General features: G+C 37.8%; 1 protein-coding gene across 1 annotated transcript in view; it reads right to left on the bottom strand.

Moving 5' to 3' along the window:
• Nucleotides 1-9,559: 9,559 nt before the first annotated feature.
• The window catches only part of PITPNC1 (phosphatidylinositol transfer protein, cytoplasmic 1), a 66,502-nt gene continuing 63,425 nt past the window's right edge, over nucleotides 9,560-12,636 (bottom strand). The window contains exon 6 of the mRNA XM_019542798.1: nucleotides 9,560-10,097. Within this exon, the coding sequence (XP_019398343.1) occupies nucleotides 9,838-10,097 (260 nt within the window). The 3' untranslated portion in view covers nucleotides 9,560-9,837. The remainder of the gene's footprint in view (nucleotides 10,098-12,636) is intronic.

Raw genomic sequence — 12,636 nt, 5'->3', positions numbered from 1 at the left:
TTTTTTTTTTTTTTTTTTTCTAAATCTGCTATTGATAATGCATTTTTAATAATATTTCTAACATGTATTAGGGCCACTCTGCTGCCCTGCAGCATGTCTGGATTGGGGCTGTTCTGCCTTGCCTCCTTCCATACACCCAGATTGGGGCCTCTTCGCCCAGTCCCCACCCCCAGTCTCAATCAGGGCTGCTGTACTCCATCCCACCCCCGCATGTCTGGATTGGGGTTGGGGCTAGCCTGCGGGGGAGGCAGGATGGAGCAGTTCCTATCCAGATGTAGGGGGGGCAGGGAACAGCCTGGTTCAATCCAGACATGTTGGGGTGAGCCCAGCCCTTATTCCAGGGCCTGGCACTGGCCCCAGCAGGGCTGGATCCTGCTGTATGGAGCTTCCACTGTTCCCCAGCTGCCAGTTTTTCTAGTCTGTGGGGAGTGTGCAGGCTGGATGTCATGGCTTTGTGGTCTGGGTTTGGCCCACAGGCTGGAGGTTGAGCACCTCATTGAATGGTAAAAAGACTGAGTCAATATTGATCAAGGACATATATGTAAACCGGTGGTGAGCTGAAAGGTGTAGTTTCACTAGTCCATTACCAATCTCTTGAGCTCCTCAGTCCTACACAAGGACTCTCCATAACTGTTAGTAACAGGCACTAATATCAGGGAACTAAGCTAGAAACAAAAACCATTATTTCTAGGGAGTAGGCTTGGATTTAAAAAAAAAAACGTATCCTTACTGAAATCTTCCCACTTTACTTGGAGAAAATTAGCGCTTTATTTAAAATGCAGCTAAAATTGTGCACTATCGTTGTAAAGCTATCCAGCCTCTCAGGGTTTTACATTTATTTTATCCCCCGATCTATATTCAGTTCATTCAGTATGCACAATTTCTGACCATCCACTATGCAAAGTCAGCTCGAGATTTGGAATCTGAAACCTAAGCAGGTTCTTCTTTAGCTCGTGCATTAACACCAATGATAGAGATTCCCTCGGCTAATTGCTGTGCTCAGCTATACCTGAACAACTTCCTTTTCCTCAAATTGTGACTTTCTTGACAGCTCTATAATCACATTGTTTTGTTAAAAAATGCAGAGGTGTTCTGAGGTATAATTTGAAGCCCAAGGTGAGTACTAGATATGAGCCAACAGCTGGATGTGCAAGTCAGACAAGAATCCAGTTTAGTCACCAAGACATGGGTTAGTTTGCACTTGAATAAAAAAGCAGTAGAAGCTTATTGTTGTCACTGAAGTGATTTTCAAAAGGCTTGGATGTTCCCTGAAATGTTCCCTAAATTGAGAATGCAGCTGAGCCTCTTAATTTATCTTCTAATCCTGTGCTGTAAGGAACAAGACTGTCCTTTGCTTCTTAAAGCTATCCTTGGGTCCAGTTGAAGCTGTAAAGGGAAACATTAATGGATTTACTGTCTAATACCTAGGGTGACCATAAGGAAATCTGGGACATCCCAGACACTACCCCCCTACCCTCTGTCAGCAGTGCTGCTGCAGGCAGTGGCAGATGCCAGCGGGCAGGGGTGTGGGCATAGTCCAGTGGGGAGGTGGAGCTGCCCAGTGCACCATGCCACTCTGCTTAGCTGCCAGACTGCGCCTGGCGAGTCTGGGACTCCTGTTTTAATTTTTACCAACCAGTCAGGACTGGCCTCTAAATCTGGGACTGTCCTGGGCCAACTGGGACATACAGTCACCCTACCAATACCTGCAAAATTACCCCTTTCACTGTGCCTCATAGATCCCACTTATAAAATTAGGTCATTAATGATATTGCTTATTAAGGATTAACATTAGGTGTAATGAGTTAATATTTGCAAAATGTTGGCCTGCTATGCAAGTTATAAATATAAGAAGAATATATTTAAAATACATTTTAATCTTTCTAAATGCTGTTACTAAGCAGATGCAACTAAAAGCATTTAGGACTGTTTAATTGGAGTCTTGTTTCCAGTACAACTTGTGCACATTATTAATCAAACTATTTCTGCAGGCCATTCATATGGTCATATGGATGGTTGATCATGCTAACGATGTCATTTATATGTAGATTAGCACAGGCACATCAGATAAAAGAAAAACTGTTTGAAATTTTCCATCCACATAATATATTGCGGTATCTCAAGAATACTCAAGAATACTTCAATACATTGCTGCCCTACCAGATATCTAGTTATATAGGATTTTCTTAAAGTATAAGGTAGTTCATTTTGTTCCCTTTTGCAAGAGCACAGCACGGCTCTGTTGACTTTAATTGAACTAGGATCAGGACCACAACTCATAATCTCTTCCTAATATGTTTGATTAGGACTTAATTTTGTGTCTGTGTTCAGTATCTCAAGGAGGTCCAGCACTGTTAACACCAAATATGAAAACATAATGAGTCAGATCCCAAAAATACAGTTTATTTCTAAAAAATATTATGTTTAATATTACATTTTTAACACTATCCTATACTTCTTTCCTGAAGTTTAATTTCTATTTAAGTCATTTTTCTTTCCGTAAAATGGATGGTATAATTTCTCATAAGTGTCATGAGAATAAGTATCTGTAAAGCACTTTTAAGATCAGATAGTTTGATTGCCTTGTTTGAGAAATACAGCTTTGACATAGCACTTCCTGATTTCCAACATTTGAGACATCATTTCGTAACCAAGTAGTTTTTAAAGCTAATGATATCTAAACCTCTGATACATACCTATAACTGTTACTGCCCCTTAACAGAGAGAGGTCTGTATGCCATATTAATTTACACACTGAATTAGGGAATCAGTTTAGTTTTAGTTTTCTGTGATCTCAGAACGGCTGTTTTCAGATGAGACAAACTTGAAACTGCTAGAGTCATTATGGATTTTATTGCCGTTTTTGCAGAAGTGAGGTGAGTTCCAGCACTGTGACTAAATTCTAGTCTGCATACTTATTGGTATATTTGATTTAAATTTCCTTTAATTTTTTTCTTCATCCTCAGTTGGATACAGTAATCTTTTTAACATACTATCTTAAACTGTTATGTATAACCTATAATGAATGAGCTGCAATTTCCCATTCCGGAGGTGACTGCATTTCTACATTGGGAAAAGTGGTGCCATACTTTTAAGTTGCCTGAGAGTGTTTGTATTTGCCAAGGTCTTGTTGATTTTGATGGAAGTAGCATGCGGGGGTAAGAGGTGTAAGACTAAGTAGGATTAAGTATTCAGCATTGGAGCCTGAGAGGTTCTGACTATTTTTCTCTCCATTAATAAATCAATTTGGTTAGCAAACTTTGCACTGAGAATTAGGAACTGAAGATGATATGCTGAAGAACTGCAAAGGTCAGTCACATTCAGCTGAATATGTTAATTTAAGTGGCATACAGTTGTAGTAACATTTAGGAGATATTTAAGGGGCACCGAAGCTTCAGTGAGCATCTTTATTTAGTGTTATGGGTGCTCTGGGTGTCCAGCTACACTTCCGTTTCCTTGTGTTATTTCAGGCTTCTTGTGTACAAATCACACATTATCTTGTCACAAGATATTGACCAAAAGAAAACAGCCACGCCTGGAAAGAAGATCCGTTGGTAGTTTATTTACAACAAAATGTAAGGGAAATATGTTATTAACAATAATAAATAACTGAAAAAACAGCAACTATGTGATATGGACGGCAAGTATGAGAATCAAGTTCTCCTGCTTAGCTCTGCATTGCTCAACACGTGGCACTTTTTTTTCAAAACTTGGTCCTTCTCTGATGGCAGTGGTGCATCATCTAACTTAACCATCATCACTCTAAACCTAAAAGCTAATCACAACATATTACAGGACATTCAAAATCACATGGAACTGCTGTGGAAATGAAATAAAAACAACTAATCTGAATTAGTGACACACAAAAACCAGAGGAGACTGTAATCCAATGACCATGCTGTCCATTTAAAGCAAAAACATTGTTAGACTCATTTATCCTCAAGCATTTTTGAAGTTAGATACCTAAATTAAGTCTGAATACTGGCAACTAAAAAGTTCCTATTGACAAGTTCATGTATTCTCTCTTATTGCACTTATTAACTCATAAAAAGCATATACATTTGGCATATCGCAGATGATAGCACATTGTTTTCAAGTTATAGTGCAGCATATTTCAAAGCATGATTAAAAGATTATACATGTCCGTAATGTGTATTATTACCAAATCATAGTCATGAGATAAATGTTTCCATTTCAAAATATCTGTCTTTATGTACCTGTACAGCCACTGTTATCATAGTATTTGCGTTCCTCATGGTCTTTGACACATACAGGGTCTTCATAAAGTCCTTGTGCATTTTAAACTTTAATCACTTAGGTAGTAGGTATGATAGAAACAATCCGTAAATGGCATTTAAAAGCAAATTTATTAAAGTTTTAGGACAACTAGACTATGCAATGCTAGACTTCATAAGTAATAACGAATTTATTCTTATTTCAGATCCTTTGACAAATGAAAAATGGCTACTGTAGACAAGAAGGTAAATTGTGTCCTATGGCTAGCAGAATTGAAGTCCATATCAGCTGTGAGAAGAATATGGTGGTTATTTTGAAGTCTAGCACTGCATAGTCTAGTTGTCCTAAAACTTTAATAAATTTGCTTTTAAATGCCGTTTACAGACTGTTTCTATCATACCTACAACCTAAGTTATTAAAGTTTAGAAGTGCACAAGGACTTGATGAAGACCCTGTATAAATACTAGCGACAAATATAACCTGTCCCTCAGTGGAGCAAAATAACCTTCCAAAATCTGGATCCGATCAAAGAGCAAACTATTTTGTTACAATTATCTTCTGACTCTTACACAATTGATCATTGCTTTCATAAGGAATCCCAGTCTAGTCCACTACTGAAGACTACTCACACAGCTAGGACTGGCAGGAATGAACTTTATCTAACTAGGACTTGTCTTGCACAGAAGGCCTGCTCCTATTAGTCTTCATAGACAGAAATTTCCCTTTTCAATTCAGCAGTAGTTTTAAGCTGAAAACAGGGTTGCCAAGTACTCCAATGGGCATGATTGTTTTGAAGAAACTAAGAGTAGGGTCCAGGGTGGAAGGACTTAAAAATAACAAGATAATCAAATTATCAGCTTTGAAGTGTGCTGTTCTTGAACATTTTCTTTTACAGCCTGAATACAGTTTGTATCGTACGGTTTTCCTGTCATTGCAGCAGAAAATCAGGAAACCTCACAATTATTGTGCAACTGTTTAGTTTTGCTGTGCCACATGATACTTTAAAGATGTGCCTACTAGAAATGACTTTTTTCCACAAAAAGAATGACAAGCTTCTGCAAAGTACAGTTTGTTTCCTCACAAACACATTTGAAAATATAACAGAAGGTATTTTTACAAAACCCATTCATACATCAGCAATAAAAAAAAGACATTTTTCTCAAAACAAGTTGCCAGGAAAATATTCTAGCTTGCCTTTTTAATTTTTGAGCTTATCAGGAATATGCTGGAGAATACATCCTGACATGATAAAAAGAAAAGAATTATTACATTGAAAGAACATTTTGATAGCATCTTTACTGGCAGAAGTGCTGGGGAAAACAGAGCAGAATGTGGAACTGGATGCTTATACAGACAATGAAAAGCATGGGGTATTTCATCATCCTTTCTCATTCAAAACAGTGACATTTTGTGGATCTTTTTATTTGCCCCACTAATTCCTACAATGGAAGTAATATGTATGGAACTGATTCTAAGTTTGGCTGGCAGTCCATTAAAATGGCCCATTTAGTAAACTTCATAGTTCTTTAATACAAAACTGGTAGGTAAAGCTAAGAGTTACAGTATTACATGCGGAGGCTCAGCATTAAGTACTTAATTATTTTTCAACCACATGCTTAGTCAATTCCTTTCTCTTTTTTAAATATCCACCATGCACTATATCATTTACATCCTCTTTAGTTATCTTAATTTCACACATGCCTGATCCCCAGACTTACATGACATGATAATTAACATATCCATGCAGGAAAGGAAGCCAAACAGTTAACAAAAATAAGGAAATTAGTAAAACTATGAACATCTTATCCTCATGAACTGTATTAAATATTCAGAGGCAAATAAAATATTAACATTTATTTATAAAGACAGAAACTACAAATAGTGCTAGGCCTTTAAAAAAACCGAATAGTGAATTCACCAAAAAATGGAATTTTGAGGGTCTGAACAGCATTGTGAATTTAGATCAAATGTGGCAGACACTTGAGCGGAAAGCAAGTTGGGGAATTTTTGTTAAAATAGTGAAACTTTATTTTTTCAAAATTAAACGTCCATTTAAAAAATACCAAAATGTTTCACTTCAACAGGTGTATCTACATATGCTATTAGCACAGAGCAATAAACTCCGGCACATACTGTGCCAGAGTTTATTGCTCTTTGGTGCCATGTTTGAATGTGTGCCCGGGGCTGCAACACGTTGGGGCAGAGCAGCCCCGGCTGGCAGGGGACCTTGGGTGGCAGCCTGGCAGCCAGGGGCTGCTCCGCCCTGGCTCAGTGTGCTGCAGAGGGGCTGGCTGGGACACAAGGGTGCCTCAGCACAAGGCTACCCACATGCCCCAGCCAGCCCTGTCAGCGTCTACACATGCATAGCTGCACAGTAAATAAGTCTGCTGTAGGACAGTACTTGTGTTTACAAGTACTACCCCGTAGCAGAGTTAATTCGTTTCTTGTGGCATAATAGGGCTGCATGCACAGACACTTAGACTACTGTGGGGCTAATAAGGCAAATGCACCCAACATTTACTAAATGGAACTTTACAACTAAAACAGGTTCAGAAAAGGGTTAATTTGAAAATTAATCAAAATATTTTGTATTTGGTCAAATGAAATATTTCAATAGTTAACTTGAAAAATTTTTTTTTTTCATTTTGCTGCAAAAAAGTGTGCTATGTGCTTTAGGTCAGCCTAACCTGCTTCTCCCTTTCCATTCAGTTTTCGTGCTTGGCTATTGAATGGAACCAAAAAAAAGCATTATTTATCCTGCTCTAATTATGAGCTGCCAGTCTGTAAACACATCTGTTAACTATGGTTGTAAGTTAATTTAGGGTAGTTTTGCACTTGAAATATTACACTGAATACAACAAAAAAATCATAAAAAATCATCACCAGTTAATTTACTAAACACATGGAATCACTGGCCTTGAAAAGAAAGCAGAACATGAGCAATATGTGAGAGAATTCATGAAGTCAAACCATAAGCTAACCTACAAAGAGCTACTGGATTTGTTAGTCATGAGATTTTAACTTCCAAACAAACACACACGCATTTTCAGTGTGGTCTGACGTGGAATTCTTGCTCTCCTACCCCCCTTACTAAAACTAGTCCATCAAAATTACACGTTCACCATAGCATCTACTACTGGATAGGGAGCCATGTAGAAATTCAAGGGGCTTAAGTCAGTCAGTCTTTTCCATAAGCAAAATCATCCTGCCATGATGAGAAGATGGCATGAACATTCAGGTGAAAAGTCTATTCACAGATTGATTCTTCCTCATTCAGTGATAGCTTAACTCCCTGAGCTCTGTATCTCTACTTCATCATACCGCTTAAAACTGACAATACAAAGATATCACTTCACTATGAATATGTGATTCTGATAATACCCACTTTTGTATTGGCCTATTTAAGGTCTACTACAGCAATAATGGGATTAACTACTAATAACATTCATTAGCATTGTGGAGGACTAAATTTAATGGTGGTTTATACTAAAGTCAGTTATGTACCCTCTGACTGGACATCAGTGGCAAAGGTTTCTTGATACAGCTTAATCCTAGAAATGGAAGAGGAGGCCCTGTTTTCTCTCTCTCTTTAAACTCTTGATATGGGGAGAAAATCCCTTTTCTTATTTTCATTTCTGAGACCATAGATGCTAGGTGAGTCCTGGCTTCCTGCTACCAGAGACAGCACTTATTAGGAAAGGAGACTGACACGGTAAAAGAAGTTCAAAGGAACTCCATATCTTTTCCTTATCTCCTTTGAGGTCTCCTATTATAATCACCATCCTTCTCCAATGAGGAATGGGTGGAACTCATCAACTGCGCTTCTTAATTGACTAAAATAGCTACTGTTGAATGACATGAAATACTACTTTTTTACTGGGGGGGAGGGGGTGGAATATGCTGTCTCTACTACAGCATTATTATTTCCTGTTGGCCCACGAAGCAAGACTGGAATCTAAAACCAAATCTATAACACTTCAGTGCAGAGCGAAGGCCACTGATGGCTGGCTGTGGCTAAGAATATATAGCTTCCCAATGGTGGATGAGTATAAAAGGTTTCTTCTCAGAATCGTCTTCAGAACTTTACTCCCGGGGCTGTCCCAAAGCACTGTTGTACAGTTATTCTCCCTCATCCACCAATTAATAATCTGCATCTGGTAAAACACTATAGCAAATCTGCAATCCTGTTTAATCCAATGATCTATACAAGAAGCTACTATTATTAGACATGCTTCTGTTTTAGGAGACCACCCTAAAGCATCTCCAAATGGACTTGGTAGAAGGACTCCCTCACTAAACACAGTATTTTCCAGTCCCTGGCCTAGTTATTTGAGGCCTGGCCCAAAGTCCACTGAAGCAGGGAGGACGTGGTCTTCTCATTTGAATATACTGTGTTTTGTATCAAGCTCTTAAAAGAGTCTCACTGTAATTAGCTTGGAGCTGGGAGGATTAAATCAGTGTCAGAAATACCATGATCATAGCCTCACTAGGAGTAGACAGTTTCATCATTTGGGCTCATTAAGATATTGAGCTGCTTGTGTTTCCATCTTTTTTATATCTGAAGCAGAGGTCACAAACACCAGTACAAACCTAAGAAATCACAAGAGGACTGGGAGAGATCTATTAAAATACACTATCCACAAGAAATGGGTGGATTCTTTATAAATTCTGTGCAAGGTATAAATAGTTCAATGGCCTTAAAGTCAGTATAATTAATTACAACTGGAGCCTCTATCACATTGGTACTTTAGATTTTAAAAGTTTAAAGTGTTTGTTAGGTAGGCCCCAAATCCTGAGTCATATTAAACAAAATATGAATCTGAATAATTGCTGTTGGTGTTCAAGTATCAATGAATAGCAGTTCAAAGATTTATGATTAGATATGAGAAGCCTGAGAGTAGAAAGAATGTTAAAAATTCAGGTATAATAGGAGAAAATGTGATTTTTGCCCTTTTAACTTAACCCTGCACCTGAAATTGGTACTAGTTCCCCTCAGGAGTTCTTGGCAGCTTTATTAAATCCCTACTACATTTCTAATCATGAAAGCTATGACCTACATGAAAGGCAGACAAAGCTCTTTGGGTAAATCCAGTATCTTTTATTAGACCAACTCAAATAGTTGGAAAAATTCTTCATTGCAAGCTTTTGGGTACCCAATGAAGAATTTTTCCAACTATTTGAGTTGGTCTAATAAAAGATACTGGATTTACCCAAAGAGCCTAGTCTGTCTATGTCCTTAGACCAACACAGCTACAACAAATACCGCTGATGACCTAGATGAGTATTTCTTAGCTTGCCAACTGCTACAGAAAGTTGTGGGGTGTTTTTTTACAGGCAATTCTCAGACTATTTCATTTCATGTTAATAACATGTGCCATATGGCTTGGAGTTTTACTTTGGGAATCAGAGTATATGAGTTATGTTCTTTTGCATGCACTTATTTAAAGGTTTTAGGAACAAGTCTGAGTAAGGAAGTCATCTTTCTAGATCAGTAAAATCCTTTTAAACAAAACCCAAACAATCACTATGAGCTTTATAAATGCTTAGTTACTCTTGTTCTGGCAGACATGGCTTGTCAGGAGGAAACATGCTGGGTTAAATTTAAAGTGTTTTCTTCTCTGGGTCTGGAAGTGTGAGAGTTTCTGGAGCAGATTTTTTCCGAGGTCGGTCTTTGGGAACAGCTAGGAATTCAGGAGCCTCTGTGGAGAGAGGAGTTGATGGAGCACTCGACGGTGCACTACGGGTTGAAGAAGGCAGGGATATGTTAGAGATAGATATTGTAGGTGGGAAAATCCCAATTTTCTTGTTGGTGGCTTCCTGAGTTGCTCGTTCAAACTCTCGGACTTCATCCATTGTCATGTCTTCAAAGAAAAGAAAAGAAAGACAAATGGAAAGTTAGAACCATTTCAAGGATGATTTCATTAATGCAGGTCATCCAACCTCTAAATCACAGGGCATGTGCTCATCTCAGTGTGAGGATCCACATGGCAGAATCCTGCTGGAATTAATAGGGGTTCTGGACAATTTTTTTATAAAAGGCCACTGAATTCAGGTGCCTGGCTTGATGCTCCCTTAATGCTTGATTTTCTAAGATTATGAATAGCCTTGAAACATTTAATCTCAGGCAGAAGACAGAATACTTTAGTCCTTCAGCAAGTAAAGGGTGTCTCAAGTTGGGCACCAAAGAAAAGAAGGAACCCAGAGTGAAGGACTGTTCTGAAAGTGTGGGCATTCACATTTACAAGCCAGTAAAAAGATATAACACTTTAGGGGGTCATCCTGTTTCCAGCAATGTCTCTGGAAAAATTCTCACTGACTTCAAGGGAAGCAGGATCATATCTTGAATTCCAATTTTTTATTGTACAGTATTGTAATTTACAGTAATGCAAACCATTTCCTGTACATGATTTTTTCATCTACTTTATCATTACTATACCATGCTAATAACATAATTTTGTAACTTATTAAAGTGCCTGGAATTTCTTTTGGGTACCAACAGCCTGGACATTATGGTTGTTATATACCCGTCATAGATGCATTTACTCCCCTTGCAAGATATAATTCCATATTGATCCTAATAATGAGATATACTTCTTGGCTCAAGTCATTTGACTGCCATTAATTGAGATTACCTAAAGATAAGGAAGTCAATTGGAAATTTGTAGTTGATTTCAAAGAAGAATTCCACTATTGCATTTTTTTATTTACATATAACAGGTGGACAGGTCTGAAGGCGTAACCGTACTATTACACTGTACAAAAGTTGGTGATTATTTTTAATACTCTTTGGAAAGCTCACTACTGTAATGTCTTCAGAAAACTGAAAAATAGCCTTTAAAAAAAAAAAGACGCTCAGCCTACTAATTACCTATGAGCCTACTACACACAGGGTACTTCAGCATCTGGTTTTGAATGAAAAGATATTACTTCACCGATTCCTTCAAAAATCCAACCTTTTGAATCAACTGAAATGATTTTAATAAAAATTATTTTTTTTCTGAGATATTAACAAAAATAATGGATTGAAAGTTATAAACTGAATATAACTTCAAAGAAGCACTGACACAGCACTGTTGTTAAGGGATGTAAAATTCTCCCCTTTTCCAGGCATAGAGTATGTCCAGCTTCTGTTGACTTGTAGCAGGAATTGTATTTGTATCTGTGAGGGCATTGCCAACTGTGTCTTCTTGTTGGTTACTATTCACATCATATGGATTAAGCCAAAAGAATCCCTTGTTAATTTACTGAGGTCAAAATACATCTTCAAACTTCCCCATCCAGAAGTCAGAATGCTTTAATAAATTACAGCCAGGTCACAAACCAAATACTCCTTATACCAGTGGAAAATATGTGAAAATGCTACTAGATCAGACTTGACAGCATTACAATGGGCACATCTACATGTGCATTAATGCACCGTAATTATGGTGTATTAAGGTTAGTACCTGTAATAGCTGATTATGGTGTATTTAGTACCTGTAATAACAGGTACTAAACTTAATACACCATAATCAGCACTACTGCGCAATAGTGCTGGCACACATCTTTTAAGTGATGCTAATGTGCAGTAGGCTAATTCTGCATATTAGCACATTAGCACGGCTTTTGCCATGACATGCTAATGCCCAGTATAATTAGTCTAGTGCGTTTTTAGCGTCTCATGTAGACATGCCCACTGTTAGTCGGAACAAGTGTAAATGATGCTACAATTTACAAGCCAATGGTGAATCAGGCCCACAGACTGCTTCTCTACACAGCAGAGAAATCCTTTAATACAGAAATGATTAAATGGACCTGACATATTGTCAATGCTGTATGCATCCACAAGAGGGCAGAATTGGCCCAGAGTAAGCATGTTTCAGGCAAAATTGTACAAAATCTTTCTAATAAAATCCTTAATCAGGTGAGATTTAGCTGGTTTTTCTCTACAAACACAAAATTCAAAGTAGCTTCAGCAAAAGGTCAGCAACATTTCCTCAAACCTGCCACAAACTACAAGAAAAAGGCTTGTGGGAAGCTACTGCAACATGGATTTTCCAAAAAACTCACAACTCCAATCTCCAAGCTCTTTAAAATAGGCAGTCAGTAAAAATTATTTCCCAGTACCACAAACTTCTTTATAAACACTCTTTATGCATTGCATTATATGCAGCAATAGATGTATGGGAAGCAAATATCAAGAAAGAAGTTTGTCCACGTTGTATTTCTGCAGCTCCTAATAACCCTGCTCCTTCACAGTGAAGACACAACTAAAGATGTATCCTCTACATGAGCATAGTTTATTATATTGAAACAATGGAGTAGATACAAGTTACCAGTACCATCTTTATTTTCCTTTGCTCAGTACTGCCATCTTTCAAGATTGTATTGCAGCTTTTGTGATATTTTGCTGTTTTTCTT

This window comes from Crocodylus porosus, unplaced genomic scaffold (genome assembly GCF_001723895.1).
Source record: "Crocodylus porosus isolate Cpor-Errol unplaced genomic scaffold, CroPor_comp1, whole genome shotgun sequence".
Taxonomy (NCBI): domain Eukaryota; kingdom Metazoa; phylum Chordata; order Crocodylia; family Crocodylidae; genus Crocodylus; species Crocodylus porosus.
Note: the sequence above shows the minus strand (reverse complement) of the source record. Positions and strands in the feature narration are given on the sequence as shown.